Consider the following 23,044-nt stretch of genomic DNA (forward strand, 5'->3'; position numbering starts at 1 on the left):
TGGTGCGACAACTTGACCTTGGTGTCAAACGGTAATTTCCTTTTCGGTGGCTTCAGTATTCAGCCGAACTCCCTTACCACCTCGGATATGTCGATGCAAAAGCAGCGGGAGAAGGGGGAGAACACAACCACCGATGGGTGTTTTTTATTCTTTTTTAGGACCCAGCAGCGGTTTCTGAAGGTGCTCTGAAAACGGAAGCGCAAACCGCAACACGACCAGGCGGCAACTAGTCGGAAGAGGGAGACAGAGGAAAGTGAAATCATTATGCACATATTTTGATGTCTCACTTTTGAGGGAATAAAACGCTCCCTCAAAACTTAACTGACCGATGCACTGAACGATGCACCACTCCCGCGCGCAAAGGGGAAGATTTTATGCAACAAAGCCGTCCAAAGATTCCGTGTCGATTCCTGTCCTCAAAGCTAGCACCGCAAAATGCTTCCTAACGTGAAGTAACACATCATTCTTTGTTGCACACAAATGGCTTTGTAATGTGTCGCTCTTTGGGCCGTTGCGTGCTAGCGTTCGAAGGCATTCCAAGTACAGGGAGCTTGCTGACCTCAAACTAGAGCGCGGAAGAAGAGTGGTTCGGCAAAGTACAGCGTACGGTGTGCGACAGTCGAATGCGACCGTCCCCGCGTACGTACGTTGTAGGGGGTCAGCGACGATAGTTCCCGACCCCGCCGACGACAACGAAACGACTAGCGAACGGCGGACGATGCGGTGGTGATCATGAATTTTACATGACGCAACCAACTTTAACACGCACGAGGAAAGAGCAAACGACTGCCCTCCGGGGTTCTCGGTGCTCGTCCGGGACATATTCTGAACGGGTAACGCGCGCAAACGACAAAGAACATAAACTGAAAGTAAGGAGCTTAGCTTTCCAGCCTTATCTTGTACCTCCCAGTTTTTGATGCATCTTTCGGAGCGCTTCTTTTGTGTTCGAAACAATTTATGATACTTTTTATGATAAAAAAGGAAAGCGAATGAGCGCAGCTAAAACCGTTTCTCATCTTCTTAAAATAACCTGAAGATCCGCCCGGGAGTTCTAAGAATATAAGGGCAAGTCTGCGCTTTGTTCTCGGTCCGGCCTGAACGGTTCCTATTCCCGACCGGAAGTGACCCTAACCTCTCTGTCTCGCATACGATCGATCGGCACCGTGTGATAAAACACAAGTCAGACTGCGTGCAGCGTGTTGCACTAAGCCACTGCACCGAGTTGACCTCTTTTTATCGCAACGGAAGCCGAACGCGATCGGATGAAGGAGGGCAGGAAATTGAAAAGCCCATCCACTAGGATATGCATTATTCCGATCGGTTCAATATCCTGTAGTGTTTCTTACGGTTCTTTATTTATAGTACCATCTGCATGATCTAAAGCATTACGATTTTGTTTGAAGAAGCAGTCTTGGAGTAATTTTTCCCCACAGGATTTTCTTCCAATACATTTGAAAATTACATTACTATTTATAAAACTCTGTGATACTGATGATGATGATACCTTTATCAGATTCTAAATCTTAGATCTTAACGAGATATTAGGCCACTGGACTGTATTGAAGAAGAATAGAGATGTCCCTACCGGCTCTATCAGTTCTGAAATAACTGAAAAAGGTGATGAATGATACTGTATGGCCCGACAACTAAGGATCAACCAGTCTTTGAAAAAGGATGTTAAACATGACATTAAATCTCAAGAATGTACTGAGGAAACAAGTTAAAAAATAACTTCATTGTTGGGCAATGCATTAAATGCTGGTAAAAGCTTGTCGAAAATTGAGAACGACACACCACAGCACAATTCACTACATTTTTGCGTGCACGTGAATATCAAGAAAGGAACGAAAAGCAAGATTCAGAATGAGGTATTAACATCTCCAGCAAAGCCTAACAAATCCTAACAAGAATTCCTTTTCCCAAAGGATAGAACACTCCAATAATTTTGAGTTCACAATATGATATGTATGTCTAATGACACTGGAGGAACACATCTAGTGATTTCTAATTTCAACATCCAATTCCAGCAAGTTCTTTACTAAAAAAAGCTACGTCCAGTGCCGTTTTGGATTGTTTGTCTTCTCAGGTTCTCTGATACGACTAATTATTTTTCTATGAATGTTCTCCAAGTCATATTCTGAAGAAGTATGTGCTCCTACTTACAAGATTCCAACGGTTCGACATTGTACAGAACGGTACTGATATGACTGAACATCAGTCCCAACAGTTTGAGATAGTCCTCTTTTAATGTTCGCCAAAGAGTGTTCAATTTAATTGTTCCATGGAACACTACATAAACTACTTCAAATTCCAAACCTAACTTTGCAAACAATAGATAGAAAAAAACCAACCCCACCGTTCACCTTTCAAGCCTCCATAATCTAAAGCTAATGAACGATGGTCGCCTAGCAGTGCAAGCCGTCGTCATATCTCGTCGGCACCATACACATAAATGCACCATTTATCACTGAACTTAATCGGCCATCCTCCCGATTACCGCTGTCCGGTTTTTCTTCTGTTTTGTTGCAAAACCAAACGGTAAAAAACAAGCATACACACACACAAGACTCGAAAGCTGCCCCGAGTAATACACATGCAGCTATTAGAGTGGCTAACAATTCAATCTTGCTGTGCATCAAAATAATTTATTGCTTTAAATGACCTCCACACGCACCCCACACACTGACTGGCAGCGGCGCTCTATGTTCTGTAACGAATTCATTTTCAACTCTAAACCAAAAAAGACTAGATAATACGCATCGAACGAAGTGAGCGGATTGGGAATTGAGACGAACCGGAGTCGACCTGCTCCACCACCAGCTGGTGATTCCAAAGACGGTCGAGATCGGGGCCTCGAAAAGCCGCTCGTCAATGAAAAGAAAAGAAATGCTTCACGGTGTGTCCTCAACCCCCCCTATCGGATCCGTCTCTCCCCGATGGTTGAACAAACAGTCAGGCTCTTTCTTTTGTTTTTCTACTTTTACCGATAGATTGATCGATCGTATCTCCACCTCCTCCTACCAGCGGGAGAGAAGAGTTCGGCTACGATCAAACACTTCCAACAGCAGCACCATCGACACCTTCTATTCAAAAGACCAGCGGCGTCGTGTTTGTGGCGCTTACAGCAATAAAAGGATCGAGAAAACAGTAAATCAAATATAAAACTAGATTTTTTTTTCTCGTGATTCATCCCAAAGCCCGTTCGCACTCCCTGCTGGCACGTAGAGAAGAGCTAATCCAAACGTAAAATAATCAACCCGGCGCGTACCAAAAAAAACCTCCCCGTCGAAAATGACAAAGGGAGCCAATTTTTGGGTACGATTGCATTCGAAACTAGATCACCAACGGTAGGAAGAATACCCTTTCCATCCAGCAGAAGATTACATCTCGGGCAATACGCGCCAAGTACACAAAAACCCTAGGAATTAAAACTGTACCTCGCGAGCCGCACGATTTCCGGCCGGATTCGAACTTCGAACTGTAGCCACAAAACGGTTCGCCAGTGTACGGGGTCAGTGATCGATACGTAACTGTTGGTTGTTGCAAAATAAACACGCATTTCTTTAATCTCCTCTCCACATGGAAATCTATTGTATCGGCAAGGAAGCCAAGATACTAGAAGAGTGCTATGGAATGTTTCAAACAAGGGTTTTTGTACTGAGGTCCGTTATTTGGCGATAAAGAACACACAAAATTGCCCTGGTTTAGAGTCATCGATTTAGATATTATTGTGAATATCATTATTCAACGTTTGAAGGAATGTTTGACAGAATTTAGGAGCTATTGAAGTTCCAGGGTTCTTTGTGCTTCTTCAATCTAAGAACATCATTAGTCGTCCTTTCACATGTCAGAAGCAATGATGGTAGAGGATTGGTTTATTGATTCTTCAACAAGCATTCTTGAATCTTCCAAAATTATTTGGGAATTCCTGATGCTCTGACACAACATCTGAAGTAACCAGTTGTTGTTTTTAAAGTAAATATTCGCCAATCTTATTGTCACTTAGACTTGAACAATTAACTAATGGTCGATTGAGTCCAACAAACATATTACATGGAAATATCTAGATGTGGCTACCACTTTAATCCCAAAGAAGGAGAATTCAAAAAATTGAGGAGTTTAAAACGGATCCAATGTTTAGAATTTTGAATCTAAAATATGCTGACATTATCATGATTAAGCTTCAGTACATATAGGATACTTTGAAGTCTGTTTAAAACAATTCGTGCCACTAATGTTGACTCAAATGAGCATTTACATAGACTCACTATTAGACCATTTATATCTAATGATAGTGTGAGTAAGACTAATTTAAATGAACTTGAGATCTACCTTTATGTATCCAATATTGAATTCGGATCTATTGGGGTTGTATTGTTACATAAACAATTAACTTTACAAGCGAGAAATCAACGAGGAATGTCTGGGTAAATCCCACTAGCTAATTTAACTGTATGCTCATTTGATCATAGTTTCCGCACAAGCAATAGCAATAGACGCCATTGGTTCTCCCATTTCCGACAACTATTATTCTAGCGTCCTATGTGAAACCTATTCTCACTGGACACACCGCATATCCCAACAGAAAGACATCCTCCTCCCGCATTTCTTGGCTAATGACAAGGTGCTAACTGCTAAATGAAGGAGTGTCCGTGACCTTCACCAATTCCAGAAGCCGTGCAAGAATTCAACAACAACAAAATAATTGTCTGGACGTATTCCAAATGAACGAACATCCAATATGTCCCGTGCCCATCCTACAACATCCTCAATATCTCTGCAGCTCGCGTTCGGGTTGAACACGTCAAGGTTGCCGGCGTGGACTCCTGTGTTGCCTATGTTGGCAGGAACCCGCCCCTCCGCGTGTGTAAACAGTGATCATCGGGGTGAAGATCACACACTACAGAGCCAAAAGAGCAATCAAACACACATCTCCACCCCAAAACCAAAGGGTAGGGGAGAGCAAATGATTTCGTCGCGGATCAACGTAGATTTTCGTTGCCTGATGGAAGTTCCTCTCCTTCCTCTTTCTTCCCCCCCCCCCCCCCCTGCGTTTGCTAATTTTAGGCGTTGGTTGTGTTGTTCCGCGTGTACTTACATTATTTGTCTGCACGTCGATGATTACGTAAATCAGCAGCACGACCTCCTTCTCGTCCGAGCCGAGCCCGGCCCCGCTCTGGCCGCATGTCGTCACATGCAGCACCACCACATGCCCCGGAAGTAGCATCTGCTGCTGCTGCTGCTGCGGCTTCGTGCCGTCGCCCGGAATCACGGCGGCGGCACTGGGGCTGCCGGTGCTGACGGTGGTGCTGCTAGCGGTGGTGGTTGTGGCGGCCGGGCTGCTGGCGACGATTGCCGCGGGCAGCAGCTGCTGCTGCTGCTGGATGTTGCTTTGGGCGAGCATATCCTAAAAGGCGGTTACGTCGTACAAATACACAGAAGAGAGCGTATTACTACTTCTCGGCAGCCGTGTTGCCTCGAGGTTCGTCTTTGATGTCTACACGGTTGCCAAATTCTTGGCAGTGAGCAGTGAGGGCAGGGTAGTTTTATGACGCAACTTGGAAGCAGGAAGCTGGTGTTTTCTCCCAAAACTAACTCACTTCACTGTTTTGTTTCTGTAGCACACTTTTTACTTAGTTAGATAGGGATCTTTGCGAACCAGCACAAAGTAAGCGGGATGGTCCACAAACGGAACTTTCAAACACACACACAGACACACACTTTATACACAAATAAACAGCATAATCATGGGGAGATGTTGAATAAGGAAAGGACTCTAACGCACTAACGCACAATAGCGAATGTTCTTGCGCACAAAAGTTCCTCGGATGTGTGGTAAAGCATGACCGTTGGATATGCAGCCGGAGCTCTTGGCAAGCTAATCGTTACTTCATTTCCTTGGAAGTAGTTTTTGGAATGTTTTCTGTTCAATACCTCTTCACAAAAGGTACTCGGAACTATTTATATTGTTAGTTTTACACCAGTTATTCTTGCTTCGAGCGACTCTCTCTCTCTCTCTCTCTGTCTCTCTGGATATCAAAATTTACGAATGGTAACGTCACACTGTAAATAAATAAAAAAGTAATAACAGCATTAAAACAGATGAAAATGATAAAATTCCTGAGTGAAGCAAAGAAAGCCCAACTGCAAGAACATCTTGCTTGTGAAGGAAAATGAAAGATAAAACAAAATGTTACATTAATTGCAGAGCACAACACACCATTGCGGAGACATTGCGATCATATCACACACATACAAAATGCCGATCAAAATTCCAGTACAAAAATACAAACAAAAGCCAAAACTGCTTTTCCCTGAGTTGTAATTTTTCAGCGCGCAAAAAAAAGGGAAAAGAAGAGGAAATATTTTTGCAACACATCTTCAGACCTAACGGCATTATATGCCATCGTGAAAGAGCAAAAAAAGAGCGAAACCGAAATTGTCCACTCTTTCTCGACAGCATCATTGTGCAGGAAGCATGAAAGAAAACAGCAACAAACCAACAGCAATATGGTAAAGAATGGAATAAAAGGATGCTCGGTCGATGTGCTAACTGTTACCAGCGCGTTCCCGTACGGACAAAACACACAGAAGAAACAACGAACCGGGCGCGGAGGATAGAACCAAAAAAAACAGAGTCATCTTCCCCGACCCGAAACGAAGAAGATGTCCAGAGCGCAAACCGATCGGTACCGGTGGTGGTGGTGGCGGCCAACCCGCGGGCCTTGTGTGCGAGCTTGCGTGTCAGAGCGAAGGGAAGAAGTCCAGGGAAATTAAGCTCCGAAAGCCAAACGCCATCATCATCATCAACAACAACAGCAACGGCCACTACTACCACCACCCTAACTAACGATGTATATGTGAGCGTGTGTGTTTGTGCATTTGTAAGTGCGTGGCTCCATGTGTGTGTGCGCATAACTTCTTCAGGTGCGTGTCGGTTGGGAAACTTTCTCTCCTTTACGGCAGCGAAAAACGATGTGGTGGCGGCGGTAATGAAGACGGTGGTGGTGGTGCTGGCGAAAATGTAGCCAACCAAAACCGATTCGGAATGGACCCCGAGTGCGGACGTGGATATCACGTCACTCGTATCATACGATATACGGGGAAGTGGTGTTGATTGCCGCGCCACCGGTGTAAGACCAGCGCCAATGTGCGTGCGAGACGGTGGAAAAATGGACAGAAAAATAGCGCGCGCGCGCACACCCCGCTGCTGTGTATTTCCTGGTGCAGGGGTGGTTGCTTTTGGGGTCCCCGTTTCGTTCGCTGCAAAGTGTTAGGGTATCACAGAAGACGAGGATTTCAGTACCTATTCTGACGCCAACTTTAGTCTTGAGTTCGGGTCATAGAAATGCAAAAATATGAAAAGAGCGTAAAAAAATACTCATGTGCACTTCAAACTTCCTCTACAACAAGCCGAAGAATAATTACGAAGAGCCTTTTAGACCTTTACAGGATTTTCCAATGTCACTTCCGAATGTGCACACCATTATTCACTACCTCCAAGATGTTTTTCAATAGCTGTCAAATGGCAAATTTGCATAAAAATAAAATTTCAGTTCTTACACCGGGATTTTCAACACACCACAAACAACTGTCAAACTCAATCCAGCTTGAGACGTGTTGAAAATCATGCTGAAGAACCGAATCATTATTGTGATGCAAATACAACATTTACCAGCTCTTAAAAAAAACGTTGTAAATTGACTCGAAAAACCCTGTAAGACCTTGATAAGAATTGAAGAAAATGAAGAGTTTGAATCATGTAATGGAATAGTTTAATAACTTCGGGCAGAGGTCTCCAAACTAAATGCGATGACTTTGTAAAGGTTCAAGTAAATATTTAATTATTGTGACTATTTGTATAGAAAATGTTGTTGTTGTTTTTTTTCGAGACGCTTCGAGACGCTAGACTAAGCTTCAATAATGGAAAGCTATAAAGGTTTTGTATATTCTGTTAGCATTTTCTCACAAAAACGAGATTTAAACGTTCGCACTAGCTAAAAAGGCAACGGAAAAAATGGCTCTCAAAATCGTTCTTTGCGAAGCAATGCGGCTCCGCAAACTAAAAAGTTTGGGTACCCCTGACGCTTAGCGGAATGTTGCAAATCGATAGTGGAATGTTGCAAGCATACTGTGGAAATTTGCAATCACACAATGGAGTGTTCCGAACGAAAAGGGGAATTTTGCAAGCATACTGTGGAGCTGTAAACACCCCAAAACATTTTCGTTCATTATACTTGTTTATCATGTTTAATTATGACTCCACGGCAGAAGTTATTTAGATATCATGTGCTGAGTCCACAAATATAAAAACAACTCAAAATGATGTCAACGTCCATTTAAATTTTCCATTTTAACTACGTAATTCGTCTTAACAGACCTCGTAAGTCGTAACAGACCTTAATATTTGACAAAAATATTGTAAACATTTGTTTTAGCAATTTCAAACAATGTTTTTTCTTGTACTAAAGAACAATTTTAAGTACAGTAAATTACAGTACTTATATTTAAAAAAAACACTATTTCATGACAAATAAATGTGAGCCTCCACATGGTCAATATGCTCCATTTTCCCTTTATCAACATATGCACATCATTAAACAGCAAATTATCAGCTCATTGATGCTGAAATTTGCCATTTGACGTTTCAAAATTAACAAAAGATGAAATTTGTGTTAAACCAAATGTAAAATTCTCATTAGTTAGGAATGAAAAACACTCTAAAAATCATAATATACCACCCCCTATCAATGATATTTAGATGTTAGAGATTTGCTTGTATCTATATTTTCGTCATTTTCTAGCATACCATCAGCCCATAGTGCTACCCTACCCCAGTGACCAACACCGCCGCCAATAGGAAGCGAGCAGCAGAGAAGAGAAATTAAATAAACGTAAGCGCGCAACGAGCATAGGAGCAGCAAAACGTACCAAATAAAAAATGAAACAAAAAAAAAGCATCGTGCGATGCCGAAAAACAAAAAGCATTTTTTTTTCAACACGCGTTTCGACTTCTTTCCATTTCTCTCGATTAACTATCCCTCTTCTCTTCTTTACTGTTTCCTCTACCTTCTCTACAACTGCATCATCAGTACAAATCGCAGCAACAAGCAGTTGGCGCACTTTCTGCCAAGACTCCACACACGCAAGGGATTCCTCTGCTGCGCCGCTGGATTGTCTCTGCCTCTGGCGCTCAAAAAAGGGTTTCTCGCCCAAAGAATGAATTACAACACAGCCGCAATGGGAAGGGAATTGAATGAATGCTGCAGAGAAACAGCAGAGACGTTCGGGCTACACGAGCATCCTCCCCATCAAAGCATTCATCACACGCCACCACCGAAGGGGGCACACACACACACGGAACGGAATGTCCACAAACCGGACTTACCAGCGACCGGTTCGAGCGTACCCCACACGTTGGAGTCACCACATCGCCATCGTCATCATCATCTTCATTCCTTCTCCTTACACAAAGCAACCTCAAGCCGACGGTAGCGAGGTGAGCAAAGAGGGAAGGAATCAAGCTGAACGAGTCAAACCCGTGTACACGTGTCACGGAGGATGACGCGCGGAAGAGCTAGACACACGCGCATTTTCTGGCGTCCACAGAACGACCGAACACATTCTAGGCTTGGACCTTAACCGCCCAGAACGCCCAGGGTCGACCCCCAACAGTACCGTTTCCTACATATTAAGCTCCCGAATTCTAAACCGAATTCTAGTCCAACATCGATCCTCCAACTGAATCCCAACTCCAACAGAGTGCGTAGAACAGGTTTTATTAGGAGGATGATCACTTTGGAATGCCGACCAAACAAAATCAAGAAGAAAGGAAAAACGCTAAACCCCCCAAAAAAGAACTCTTAATGGAAAACAACCGATCGAGTAAAAGTTCATCGTCGCCATTTTCGGTCTCGATCGGACCCACACACACACACACACAGACGCGTAGTAAATCAACAAACCACCCAAAGCGGAGACGACGACGTCCACTGGACAGGTGTCACCTCGCAAAAATGACGCCAAAACGCGCGCACACACACCCAAAGGGGGTTGTTGCTCGCGCGTTGACCAAACACATCTTCTTCCACCCTGGGGAAGGGGGTTTCAACCCCTCTTTCACACACACACACAGATACAAACAATCGCAGTGGATCGTATTCCATCCAGTCATCGCGAGAGTCCGAATCAAAAATGTATGTGTGTGAGAAAAAGAGAGAGAGAGAGCAATGAGGGCTCATAAAGCTAATTGATTCCTCCCTTTGGCGTGCTTACGTTTCTAATCAAACGCACCCGTGCGAGCGCGCGCGTAGTTTCACTGCGATTGCATTTTTTATTTTTCAATTAATTCTCCAACTTGACTGCGTGTATGTGTGTGTGTGTGTGCAGTGGAAAAGGGAAAACATGATGATAAAATCAATCTTTAAATAGAGAGCGTGAAAGGGACAGTGGTGTATCGAATCGAATCCGTCGTAGACGCACGCGCGTACCGATGACCTTCGACGGGCGGGCGTGGAAATATGCTGCGCGTGTACAGCAGGGCGCACACTCTAACCTCTAAGCAATAAACCGACCCGACCGTAAGTCAAGTGGGTCGACCCGATGATGATCACCGATTGGTCGAGAAAAGTGAAGAACCACAACAGAAGGGGTTCGTCGCTTAAGCGCACTGACAAGTCTTTTGAGTGTCACCGGGAGAAGACGAACCTTATTTTATCCCAAAATAATTGGATTTCGTTCTATGTTTTTGGACACTATTTTTAAACGTTTTAAGTAAACAATTAGTAAATTTAGTAAATAAAATCATTCAAAAGAGACTTCAATGCGCGCACATACAATTTTAAAACATTTTTTTTAAAGATCCATCCAATAACAGCAATAAATCCATCCAATTTAATGAGATGCTCCCGCAAGTGACACTACTGGTGCAACAGATTAATTACCCTAAATCCACCACCATCATTAATCCAACCGAAATAACAGTAAGCGACACATACGGTGCAGCAGAGCAAGCAAGAAATATGCATTTAGCTAATCGGCAGACGACACACACGATTCATATCGGCGAATCGGGTGGGAAGGACGAACACATCCGGTTTTCTGTGCTCGCATGCACGACACAGCGGCACGCCACACCAATTAATTACACTTGATTAAATTTGTCTGTCCCAACCCGTTTGCCGTTTTAAGAGATTCGTTATCCGTTTGGTTGCCGGCCCCGTGTGCGTTTGTGTGTGTGTGTGGTGGATTATCTTCTCACTCCATTTTCCCATATCAGTGCACGAAACCGATCGTGCTGCTCCGTCTTTGCCTTGTCCTTGATCTGTATTCTATTAACAGGTTGTTTTTCCAGCCTCCAAATCCTATTGCAGGTTATCTTCAAACCTGTTGTTCTACAAAGCAAAGCAAAATAGATTTATTATCATCAACGGATCGAACTGAAATTGAACTGATTCAAAACCAAAGCCACTGGATTTCAGGTCGAGCCGCACCGCACAAACCGGATGCAAATAAGCATAAAAGATGTTCTTTTCAGAGCTGCCTGTATTAAGCCACCATATAACGGCGTTTGCTGCAACCGTTACAAAAGATAGCAGAGCGGAGGGCTGGTTTGGTTAGGAGTTATTGATATTTGATCATTAGAAACATGTCGTTGGATTGTTAGCGTCCGCAACAAATGGGACATTAGCGTCGGTCCTGAGAAGGCATCCCAACGGTGCTGTGACAAAGTCGTCGGTTTGCCATACGGCAGCTCGTGTGTTCAAATCCACACCCGAAAACAGGTTCTCTTACACTGAAGAAACTTATGACAGTTTGTGGGTGACTTATCGCAGTTTAATAATCTAGAAAAGGGAGGAAATATTAATATGCACATGTGTGCAACAACATTGTGTTGACTGATTGCACACACACACATACTATCCCCATAGTAAAAAGTGTGGGAAAATTCAACCCCTCGACAGCAACAGCACCCCAAAAATCTGTGTTTGACGAAAACACTTGCTTCTGACCTCCCCTGGCAAATGCAAACTTTTGTTGTTCACTCTCTCTCCCCCAAAAAAAAATGTTGCCACCCCTGTGCAAACACAGACACGCACACACACACGCACAGTTCTTTATGCTCTCCACTGAACAACCATGGCTCGTTTATCATGGCTGTTTTGCATTCCACACACACAGAGCAGACACCCCATTTCTACCACTTTGGGACCACCACACGCTGTCTCCTGGGCTAACCTTCCCGCCACCCATTCGCACAGCAACATTGTGTCACCTGTTGCGCTAAGTGGACTGTGGGCTGAGGAGGAGGTAGGGATAGAGAGAGAGAGAGAGAGAGAGAGAGAGAGAGAGAGCAGATCGCGGAATCAAAACAAGTCGTCCCAAACGACTACCGAGAAGACATTTCCCCCCCCACTCCTTTACAACATTCCATAAGCGCTGTGTTGTATCCATGGCAACCAACAACAACAACAACAACAACAGCTCCGACAGAGACTTTCACCTGTACGGGTGTGCGTGCGTTTTTTTTTTTTTGAATATTGTACGGAAATGATCAGCAGCAAGGGTGTTCTACTTCCTCACAGACGGCCTTAAAACCATTTAGGAAATAAATACATTTAAACTTTGCTCTTAGGTTCTATGAAAGCTTCCTCTAAAAACTGCTAAAATTTGAGAATATTTAATTTTCCGCCAAGTGGCTCATTTAATCTTCCAAAAAAATTCTTTCCATGTTATCCATTTTAAAACGGTTCCTCAGCATGAGTGCTATCTGTTTTAACCTACTTGGGACATCTGCCACGAGAGATCAAAGTGAAGCGAAAACGCTTCCAAAGGGCGTGGAATTAATTTAGAAAATTAATCTCCTCAAAGCAAGATCCAAATTAATTCGAAAGAGAGTGTGAATGTGCTTCCCCTATAAAATCGGAGCTCTTGTTTGTTTAACCTAAATACGGAACCGTCCGATCGGAGGAGAAAAACAAACAAACAAGCATCTTAAATGTCCTCAGAAGTGATTTAGACAATGGCTAGCTGTTTAAAATTAAAAACGAATGAAAGGACGCAACAGATTTTTGGCATCAGCGTGTTATCGCCGTTAGCTTATTCTTGTTATTTGTTTTTATAATCAAATACTAACTGAATATAACAATTTTTTGCCTATTTCTATAAAAGCTCGTTTTTCGTTTTTCAACCCTAAAAATTTTGATTAAGTTAGTCACAATACAGGGTTTCACACTTTATCTCAAGACCGCGGGACCTCTTCCCGAATCTGTCTTAGCCAAAGCCAAGATTGCGGTATGATGCTTGAAATCGTTGATGATACCTGAAAACGTTGATGATACCTGAATTCATCGGATGCAATGCTGAATCTGCGGCACATTTCTCGAAACACACTGGTCCGCGCCGAGGACATGCGGTCGAATATTTTTTTACACGGATAACCTTTGTGTACATCAGTCTATTAGAAACACTCAATTATCCTTTTCGTTTTTTTAACCAAAAAAAGACAATTTAATAAAATGAGTGAATGCATATTTGTTTAATTAAAATATTTACAAATGTTAAGAAAGTAGTTTGAACTGTTTAAATAATCTTTTCTGGTAAAAACACGAAAAAATAATTCACTGTTTTCAGTACACTGATATACACAAAGGTTGTCCGTGTAAAAAAATATTCGACCGCATGTCCTCGGCGCGGACCAGTGTGTTTCGAGAAATGTGCCGCAGATTCAGCATTGCATCCGATGAATTCAGGTATCATCAACGTTTTCAAGCATCATACCGCAGTCTTGGCTTTGACTAAGACAGATTCGAGAAGGGGTCCCGCGGTCTTGAGATAAAGTGTGAAACCCTGTAATTAACTATATATGACAAAATTATTGCGGGCTCCAATACAGGCTCTCGAGGGTCACATGCTAAAAAAGAGTCCAAATGTACGACTTACAGCGTATCTTTCCGCAACAAAAGTTACATTCGACTCCATCATATCAACCACTGTAAACTATCAACAATTCGTTAAAAAAAAAGACATCTACTAAAGAGGAACTGAAAGCCAAGTATCATATGCCATCGGCATTTCCATATGCAAAACAGTGTACCGCCGATCGCGCAGCCCAGGATAGAAAATCCGGACATCTCACGGCACATGGGCACAGACACAACGTGTGATACATGGTGACACACAAATCGAAAACAGAAATCCAAACAAAAGTGCCGAAGTTCTTTTCCAACACCTGCAGCGCATACGATCTTGTTCCACTAAAATAATGGAATTAAGTTGTCCATGGGGAATGGAATTTAAGTTGGTCCTAAATCACTCACATGGGCTTTTCTTCTTTTTTTTTTCTTCTAGGTACCCCTTGACGTTAGGTCGATTGATTGTCTAAACTATTCGCGGAGAATTGTCGCGCATTCGACGAAATCAAACTAGCGCTAATTGATCTCGCATGGATGTGAGATACATGCAGCTTTCCCACCGAGTGTGTGTGTGTAATTTTGTGATGAAATTCCAATCGATCGATTCCAAATGCTGCAAATTAATTAGGTAAAACCGGCATCACACAAATGCACACATTCCTACAACGAAAAAGCATTAAATTGTTGTTTGTCCAACGTTAATTTAAAAATCGAGACTTACGCAGCAGTCACGAACAATAACGCGCGCCATATCCCTTCTAATGCCGATTGCACAATCCGGACACATACACACGCCGGACCTTCAAAGTCTGCTACCTTCTTCCTCGTGCATCACACAAATAATATAAAGCCAAACATCACAAAACTTGCTGAATCATTTTGGCGTATGACAGAGTGTGCTGTGCCGTAACGAGGGGTTTGAATTTTAAAAACCACACACCAACCTACTCCCATCTTAAGGCATGCCCAGGGGGAGGGGGTTGTTTACCGTTTAAGGGACTTTTGAGTGCAATAAAAATGCCTTTAAGTGTCTGTAGAATTGATTGAAAGGGAATACAAATTAATGCTACCATTAGGCAGAACAAATCGTCGCCGAAGGAAGTTGTGCTGCAAAAGCAAACGGTCTCTAGTGCGCACGCTGCTGCTCTCCCTGGTAGACCGTCGCCGTATAGACACGACACAATTTCGGTCGGCCCCGAAATTAGACCGAATTTCGTTAATGTGTGCTAATTGTTTCGTCATCATCACCCAGCCCTTCGTCGTCTCGTGAAAGAGTTCAGACTTCAGAGAGTTGGTGTTCATTTCTTCATTTCTTCCGCCGATAAACGAGCCGACCGTTGTTGTGGCGATCGTGTTCTGACGAAAATTGCAATTTTTGTCCTTTTTTCCCCTCTCTTTCTCTTTAGAGCGCGAAAGCATAATTTCACCAGCAGCACCACCGGTGGTGCAGGTGCACCGTCCCTCTAACCTACAAAGAAGAAGAAAAGGGGTTGCGCGGGATGAGTGAAAGAATAGTGCTAGGGCGAGACGCTAATCGCTTCGTTCTCTCTCTCCTTCTCTCTTACCCTCCCCGCAACAGGTGCTATCATAAAAGCTGCCTTCCCTCTTTGGACCCTCTTTTTTTGACTTCCACTTCTACACCTCGTCTTCCTCCTGTGCTGTGTGTAAATGAGGTAAGGTTGCGTCTGCCCGTTTTATCGCCCGCTCACGCACACTGACGCAGCGACGCCAACATTGCTGTGTAAAGCCTGTTGCTGCTGCTGCTGCTGCTGCAGGTGCACACACCACCATCATCACCTTTTCCCATCATCACACACACCTAGCATAAGCTGCATTTTTATGTTGCCTCAAGGGCCAAGAAAACTCAATGGCCGTGCGTTTGTGATTGTGTGCGTGTGCCCGGAGCTTGCGTGTCGCTACCTGTGTGTGCCACCAAAATCAATCGATCCAGGTAGGCCTGCCACAGTCTCGCTCATATCGGTGAGCTCGGGGTGTGAGGCACGATCTCACCAACACACACAAACGAAAGACCGTCTGTGCAGCGCGCCGCGCACGTAAAGTGGCTTTTAATGAAGGCGGTTTTGCTTAATTGTTTTGCATCCAAATCCCTTCGAACAAATGACAACACACACAGAGTAGGTTTAAGTGTGTTAAAATTCACTTAAAAAATGGGAAATTTCACGTAAGCTCTTGACAAAAGGCAGCTAAACTCGGCGCTTCTTCTACAGGTGAGAAACCGTTCCAGGTGAGAACACACACACACGCACACAGGTGGTGAGAACAGCACTCCAGGTAAAACCATTGGCGCTGGCTCGGTGAGACACGGTGAAACAAACGCACACAAACTCAACCAACTGTCACACACGATAAATTTCGGAAAGCAAAACAATCGCGCACGCACGCACACACTTTGGCTTTTCTTTTTGGAGTGTGTGGTTTGGACAGTTTTGCACAAAACCGACGGGAGTGTCCTAATGTTTTGCCGCTCTTTAATTTTTAGTTTTAAAGAGGGAAAATCGTAGTTTTTGAATAGTGTTGCTAACACCTTTCCCATTTACCATCTGTCTAGAGCTCACGCGCATCCACAATCACGAAATACGTCAGCGAGCAGGTGAGCGATGATGTGTGCGTGTGAAGCAAAGAAAATAAACACACACAAGCCACCTTTGATGTGGCAAAAGGTGTGTAGTGTTGGTTCGAAGTAAAAAAAACCCTCTTCTCTCCGTTTGGAATTGTTAATTTCCCCATTCAACATACTGGGGTTCAACTCTTTTCACTTTACTCACCTTTAAGTTCTTATTAAAGTAGTTTAATCAGTTAACACGCTCAAAAAACTCCGCAATTTGCACACTTTTGATACAAAATTGGTGGAAATGCACTCCAATTTTCCCCCACACATACACACACGAGCCGATGTTTCACTGTTTTCCGCTTCACGGCACATGCAGCCAACAGCACGAGACACACGATTTTCCAAAGTGAACTGCGGGCTCAACACACAACAAGGATATCAAAAACACTGTACGGCGCAAAAGGAGGTCAGTATTCGGCGCACCGCAAGAGAAAGAGAGCGACACACAAAGGCGCAGTGTGATGGAATCCTGTATTGCTCCTGTCCTGTTGCTGGAAAAGGATGCGGCGGCAGCAGCGACACACTCGCGCACCTTTTTACTACACCACACACACACGCACCGTGCACTTTTTTGCTTCACCTTTACTAAAATGTTTTTTTCACTATTCACTGGAACGGCGCACGATGGCCACAATCAACTGTGGGACGCGGCAGAAGGCACGAATCAGTACTCTATCGGCGAACGCGCAACAGGTTGAGAGGCGAAAGTTGGGCGCAAGCGTACGAAAAGCACGTCTACACTCGAGCACAGACGGGCAGCTTCTATTGCAAGCACACTACAGTGCCACACAACGGCACCTGGCGGCAGCAGCAGCAGCAGCGGGCTCACTTCCACTGAGTGCTGCGATGTATGCGTGGTCGGTGTACGAATGCGTGCGTGAGTGCGTGCGCGCTACCTTTGCCCGTGCGATTCCACGTGTGTGCAAGTGTGTGTGTGTGGTTGTGGTTGGCGCACTGTTGGAAAAGTTTTTGCGTGAAGAAGGATGAAAAAGATTGTGCTATAAATTAATGTGAATTCTATTGTGACTTGCAAATGGTTTGCTTTAAATTGTTCAATTCAATCTAATTGATAACGGATTTTTGGTGGAATTTTGAAACGAAATTATGTCCGTTGTCGCCTATGCTTAACGTTTAGTGTGCACAGTAAATACCCTACGGGAAGAATGGTAGCTCAGTTTAGGAAAGTTTGAGCTACTTTTGGTGCATCGACTGGAAGTCTCTTTTTAAAAGTCTTCCAGTGCATTCCACAACTGATTTTGTAGCTCAGTTTTTCTTTTTTAGCTTTTTCTTCATTTTTTGATAACATCTGTCTTATTTTTAGTTTTGGTTTACCAAAAAAAAAAAATGCAATAATGCAACAATTATACGATGCATTATTCTGATAAAAAATGTAAAAAACTTCTAGGAGTAGTTAAAAAGATAAAGGAGATTCGATTGAAATAAAAACTGTTACATTATGACCCGTCCTGGTAAGAAGACACTAAAGTCAGAGAAAATTCACACACATTGTTTAAATTCCGTCTCTTTACAACGTTTTGTTCAACAAAGCTTATCAATAGGGACCATTTTATGAAGTTTTACATTTGTTGCAATCACGCGTTTTATAACATCATGAGGGCAGGTGTGTTGTAACAGTTTTTATTCAAATTTAAACTCCTTTATCTTTCTTATGACTCATATAAAAAATCTGAAAAAAATGTTAGACGTTTAATATACAGTTCTCAAAACTATAAGAGCCATTTCGTAATGAAAATGTTTTAAATTTAATAAATGTTTTTTTACGTTTTGTAACTGTTTGCAACATAATCCTTTCAACATTGAAATGCTATAACTAAAAAACGGCCGCGAGTTGAACCAATCTATACACAGTTATAGAAACAAAATTAGTTAAGTAATTTTTTTTCCGAACATTGCATCGATATTGGATAATGCTTTCAAAATAAATTAGCCTCCAAAGTCGCTGGCTACCCGGGTAGCCCGGTTTCCTGGAATAGGGGTATTGCCAACATTAATTTCTAAAAAACATAGTTGTTATTCTCAAAAAATTCTACGAGAAATTTCAGAGAAAAAGGGCTGTGGTGTACATATACATTACAAATTTAAAGCCAATCGGATTGCTATAATCGGAGAAATAAGCAATAGAAATCGATTTAGCACCCCAGCTGTTGCCCGAATGCCTGGAATAGGGATAAAAATCTTCCAGTGCACCTAGTACTGATGTTGTACCTCAGTTTTTCTTTACTTTTTGACTACATTTGGATTTTTTTTTTTCATATGACAAATTTTTTTCTCCAGGTATTAACTATTTTATTTTCTTTCTTGCTTTTAGTTTTCAAGAACGCTCAAAGTAAATTTTTAACTTTAATGTATAAAATATATAAAAAAAGCAAAATATAGTATAATAAGGTAAACGTTTTATTCAAGTTTGTTAAGATCCCAGTAAAAAAACATGTTTATTGTATCACGAGCTTTTCCATTCGATTTATACCAATTTGACGGGTCTTTCTTATCCTCGCACTTCATAATGGCAACGGTTCACCTGCGCTTTGGCGTTTCTCTATTCTATTGTTCCCTCCATCGGTAGTATAAAACTTAGAAGTGGCAATTCTTGCCAAAAATAAAAAAAAAACATGTGTTATCGCAACAAAACAACTCTGGCAATTGCCATTTGCTAGTCATCGATTGTACGTCTTCAACCTGGTCGATTGTTTCATTTGTGGCAAGGGATTTATATTGCTCTACCCGTACTTATTACGTGCCATTTCTTTTCATTTCTATTGCGGTTTTTAATTCCATTTTCCTACCCGTTACAGGATGATTTCATTCTTAAAGCTACGGCTCAGCTCTTTGTGCGGCAGTACGATCGAGTTCAGGACGATCATCTCCGAAGGCACACTGACGGCGTAGCCCAGTATCGTGATGGACGGGTTTAGCCGGCCGTCCGTGTTGAACAGCGGTGGATTTTCCATCTTGGCGAACGGTTTGTTCGGATCGGGATCGCTCGGTGTGCCCTCGACCCGTGCCCACATGCCTATCTGCGAACCACGACCAACTGCAAGAAAGGCGGGGAAAAGCAAAAGAGGTTAAAATTGATTTAATCTTGCATCCGCCCTCTACACTCACCGATGCTGTGAAGCACTAGGGAGTGATCTTTGATGACGGCATTCTCGAGGATGATTGATTCGCGAACGCGCACCCCCGGACCGATCACCACGCCCGGGCCGATGGAAACGTTAGGACCGAGCTTGAAGGAAACATTTCAAGATTAAACGTTACAAATGCGTCCTTTGCATAGAAAGCGCCACTACTCACTGTTGCCGTTGGATGCACCGAAGCAGTCGGATGAATGTGAACGTCCGGCACGATGTTGCAAACGAGATTTGCATTGTCGTTCTCCGTCTTCAATCCCGCACTAGCCAACCGCTCCGGATGCGCGTTCTTGTACAGCGCCAAGTAATGCCGATTGGCGTAAATGGCCGACCCAGCCGTTTTAATCTGCGACCACCAGTTGTTGACCGGAAGCGCATACAGCTTCCCCGTCCCTGCCAGCGGCGTCAGAATTTCCTGCTCCCACTGTATGTGTCCACTGTCCTTGCCGTTGCCATTGTTCAGCATACTGTAGTCCTGCTGCTTCGAGTGAAACACCGCACCCATTTTGGCGAAAATATCCATCGAGCACACGTACACGCCGCAGTTGATCAGCGTGGACAGGTACGACCGGGGCTTTTCCACGTAGTGCGTCACCTCCTCGTCCTTGCCCAGCACCAGACAGCCGTAGTGGACGGCCTGCTGGCGGGTCGCTTCCGTGCCCATGATCGAAACCAGCGCCATCTCGTTCTTGCTGCGATGAAAGTCGTACAGCTCCTGCAGCGGGAAATCGGCACACACGTCCCCGTTCAGCACGAAGAACGCGCCCGGATTGCCCGACCGGATCTGGTCGCGGAAGTGGTACATGCCGCCGGCCGTCCCGAGCGCGGTAAACTCCTGCAGGTAGCGAATGTTCACATCGTACAGGTTCTGCATGTTGCTCACGAACTGCTGCATCTGCGTGGCCGGATAGAAGCCGAGGATGAGGATCTCCTTCAGCTCCTTGATGCGCACGCACGACTCTACATGGTGCTGGATGATGGGCTTGCCGGCCACCGGGAACAGGGGCTTCGGTGTGTCGAGCGAGAGCGGGCGAAAGCGCGTTCCTGTAAATGAGGGGCAAAGAGCCGGTGAATAAGAGCGCTTCGATGCCGGTTTGCTTCACGTGAGCTTACCCTTCTCGGGGCCACCGATCAAGATGACTGCCTTCAGCATGATAATCGGGGTGGAAGTGCTTTAATTACAACGTAAAAGGGGTAAACCATTCGACACGTAGCACCGATAAGCCGACACGAGTGGGATTTGCCAGCACGATGCTGGAGATGCTTCTATTTGTTTGTGTTTGTGTGTTTGTTGTGAAAGTGTGAACTACCGCAAAGTAGAATTAACAAACAATATCCAGCTTTTTCCAGCTACACTATTAGAACTACCTAATTATGCTTCAAAAGCATTTCGCCTCTAACTAAGCCGCGTACGCGTTCTTTCCCGAAACGAAAAAATCTCTCACAATTCCTTTGTTGACATTGTTTGCAACTGACAACACATCGCGAATAAACAATTCCACGTCAGTTGCTGGTTTGGTTTATCGCATCGGTTCAGTTCTTCGGATCGGATCTCAAAGCTTTTTACGCTTTATTTATGTATAATTTAGTTAAATGATCCATTTATTCACTAAATAAGTTAATTAAAATGTAAATTATAAAATATTTTACTCTTTGAACTGGTTTTTCAAAATGTTGTTTTGCTTGAAATAAATTCAATCTGATCAATTTTCTTCCGGCCGTTTGTTTTGCTCTGTCGTAGCTCCGCCCCCTTGTGTTGTGCTGCCAGATGCTGTCTTTCAAAGTGCCAGCAAAATTGGATTTGCAATTGTTTTCTACTGCAAAAGAATGATAAACGAAATTAATAACGAGAATCGAACACATAAATTTGAATACGCAATGTTTATTCCGAACCAGACTTATCCCTGGAAATCGAGTTCATTCTCTTCGAAACTGCCCTACAATATAAGCTGAAGTAACTGAAGTAAACATCATAGTAAACATTGCCAGTGTTTTCTGCGGCCATATCGTGAGTTCGTTGACCAGTTTTGCGTGATAAACTACACAAATTGAAGTATCGATTTCAAGGCGCAGTACACTATCATTTTGACCTAATCGGACCTCCGCTAAGAAACTGAACAGACCAAACCGGCCAAAAGAAAGAAAGTAAGACAAGGGTAGAGTATCGTTCGAGCTGTCGGATGCCATTCGAACAAAGCTGAGGCAGTGTTGAGACATCAGACATCCTCAGACAGTGGTCAAGCCTTGAAAACGGAAGAAACTGGCATAACTGCGGCACAAGATTTGTTGAACGACCATCTGGGAAGCAGTGTATTAGTTGATGGCGACAATCTCGAGGTAGTAATGGAGTTTTGCTATCTCGGGACGGTCGTTACTTCGGACAACGGCATCAGCCGCGAAATCCGGAGACGCATTGTGCAGGGGAATCGTGCTTACTATGGGGTTCACCGACTGCTGAGATCCAGAAGACTTCGAGCCTGCACGAAATGTGAGATATATCGCACATTGATTCACCTGGTGGTCCTCTATGAACCCGAGTCCTGGACCATTCGAGCGGAGGACGCAAACGCTCTGGGCGTGTTTGAGCGACGCATCCTCCGAACCATCTTATGGTTTGCTTTTGGATGAATCACGAGCTTGCTGATCCTGACGATGGCTAGGCTGGCAGGATACGCTGGCTGAGGTAGGTCATGAGGATGCCGGACTCATGCCCTACCAAGAAGGTGTTCGACAGCGATCCCCAGCTCGGCATAAGGCGCAGGGGAGCACAGCGAACTCGATAGCTGGACCAGGTGAAACGAGACCTGACGGAGATCGGGTGTCTGCATGGATGGGAGGCTGCAGCCAGGGACCGAGCATCCTGGAGAATTATTGTTGACCGGGCTATGTCATAGAGATAAAGAATTGTTAAACATGAAGCACCTGTACCTATATGAATTGACCCATCCAGCAGGACGACTGGTAAGAAGTTTTACATTTTTTCGGATATCATACAACCATTAAACGTCGGTACATCCGGTGGTTTTTCTCCAAAAATTAATTCATTTTATTTTGTTAACAAAATAATCTGACATCGGGTTTGTGTGTTTAGCTGTGGTGCTAAAAACTGGGCGTTTTTATGTTTGTATTTGTTCATATTGCAGTAGAAATAAGTCCTTTCAGGTTTGCACATACACACACACAGACACGTTTCACTTTATCTCTATATCATCATCGGTTTGTTTTTTAAAATGCGAGGTTTGGTGAGGATATAAAGAAAAGTAAAACCGATCCTGAATCCTGAAATGTTTGCAACCTGCTGGAGATAGGGGATGCGTTTTTGCGTATACAAAGAACAGAGTTTGTTGCTT

General features: G+C 43.7%; 2 protein-coding genes across 2 annotated transcripts in view; both read right to left on the reverse strand.

Annotated features, from left to right (window-relative positions):
* LOC120959882 (RNA-binding protein fusilli) overlaps nt 1-17,402 on the reverse strand; it is an 80,641-nt gene extending 63,239 nt beyond the window's left edge. Inside the window, exons 1-2 of the mRNA XM_040383612.2 lie at nt 16,700-17,402; nt 5,099-6,063 (exon numbers count right to left, since the gene is read on the reverse strand). Coding sequence (XP_040239546.2) covers nt 5,099-5,404 — 306 coding nt within the window. The 5' untranslated portion in view covers nt 5,405-6,063; nt 16,700-17,402. The remainder of the gene's footprint in view (nt 1-5,098; nt 6,064-16,699) is intronic.
* Nucleotides 17,403-18,939: 1,537 nt separating this feature from the next.
* On the reverse strand, nt 18,940-21,169 carry LOC120958131 (mannose-1-phosphate guanyltransferase alpha). Its single transcript, XM_040380710.2, has 4 exons — nt 20,808-21,169; nt 19,858-20,738; nt 19,669-19,789; nt 18,940-19,597 (listed from the first exon to the last, which is right to left on the reverse strand). The coding sequence occupies exons 1-4, from the start codon at nt 20,845-20,847 to the stop codon at nt 19,353-19,355; spliced, it is 1,287 nt and encodes a 428-aa protein (XP_040236644.2). The 5' UTR covers nt 20,848-21,169; the 3' UTR covers nt 18,940-19,352.
* Between the last annotated feature and the right edge of the window lie 1,875 nt (nt 21,170-23,044).

Source organism: Anopheles coluzzii, chromosome 3 (genome assembly GCF_943734685.1).
Source record: "Anopheles coluzzii chromosome 3, AcolN3, whole genome shotgun sequence".
Classification (NCBI taxonomy): Eukaryota; Metazoa; Arthropoda; class Insecta; order Diptera; family Culicidae; genus Anopheles; species Anopheles coluzzii.

What these genes read in the sequence shown, in the direction of transcription:
- LOC120958131 (XM_040380710.2), bottom strand. Translation starts at nt 20,847, where the DNA reads ATGCTGAAGGCAGTCATCTTGATCGGTGGCCCCGAGAAGG. An exon ending in CGGTGCATCCAACGGCAACA is followed by an intron (nt 19,790 to 19,857) that starts GTGAGTAGTGGC and finishes GTTTCCTTCAAG; the next exon opens with CTCGGTCCTAACGTTTCCAT. An exon ending in CCTAGTGCTTCACAGCATCG is followed by an intron (nt 19,598 to 19,668) that starts GTGAGTGTAGAG and finishes CCTTTCTTGCAG; the next exon opens with TTGGTCGTGGTTCGCAGATA.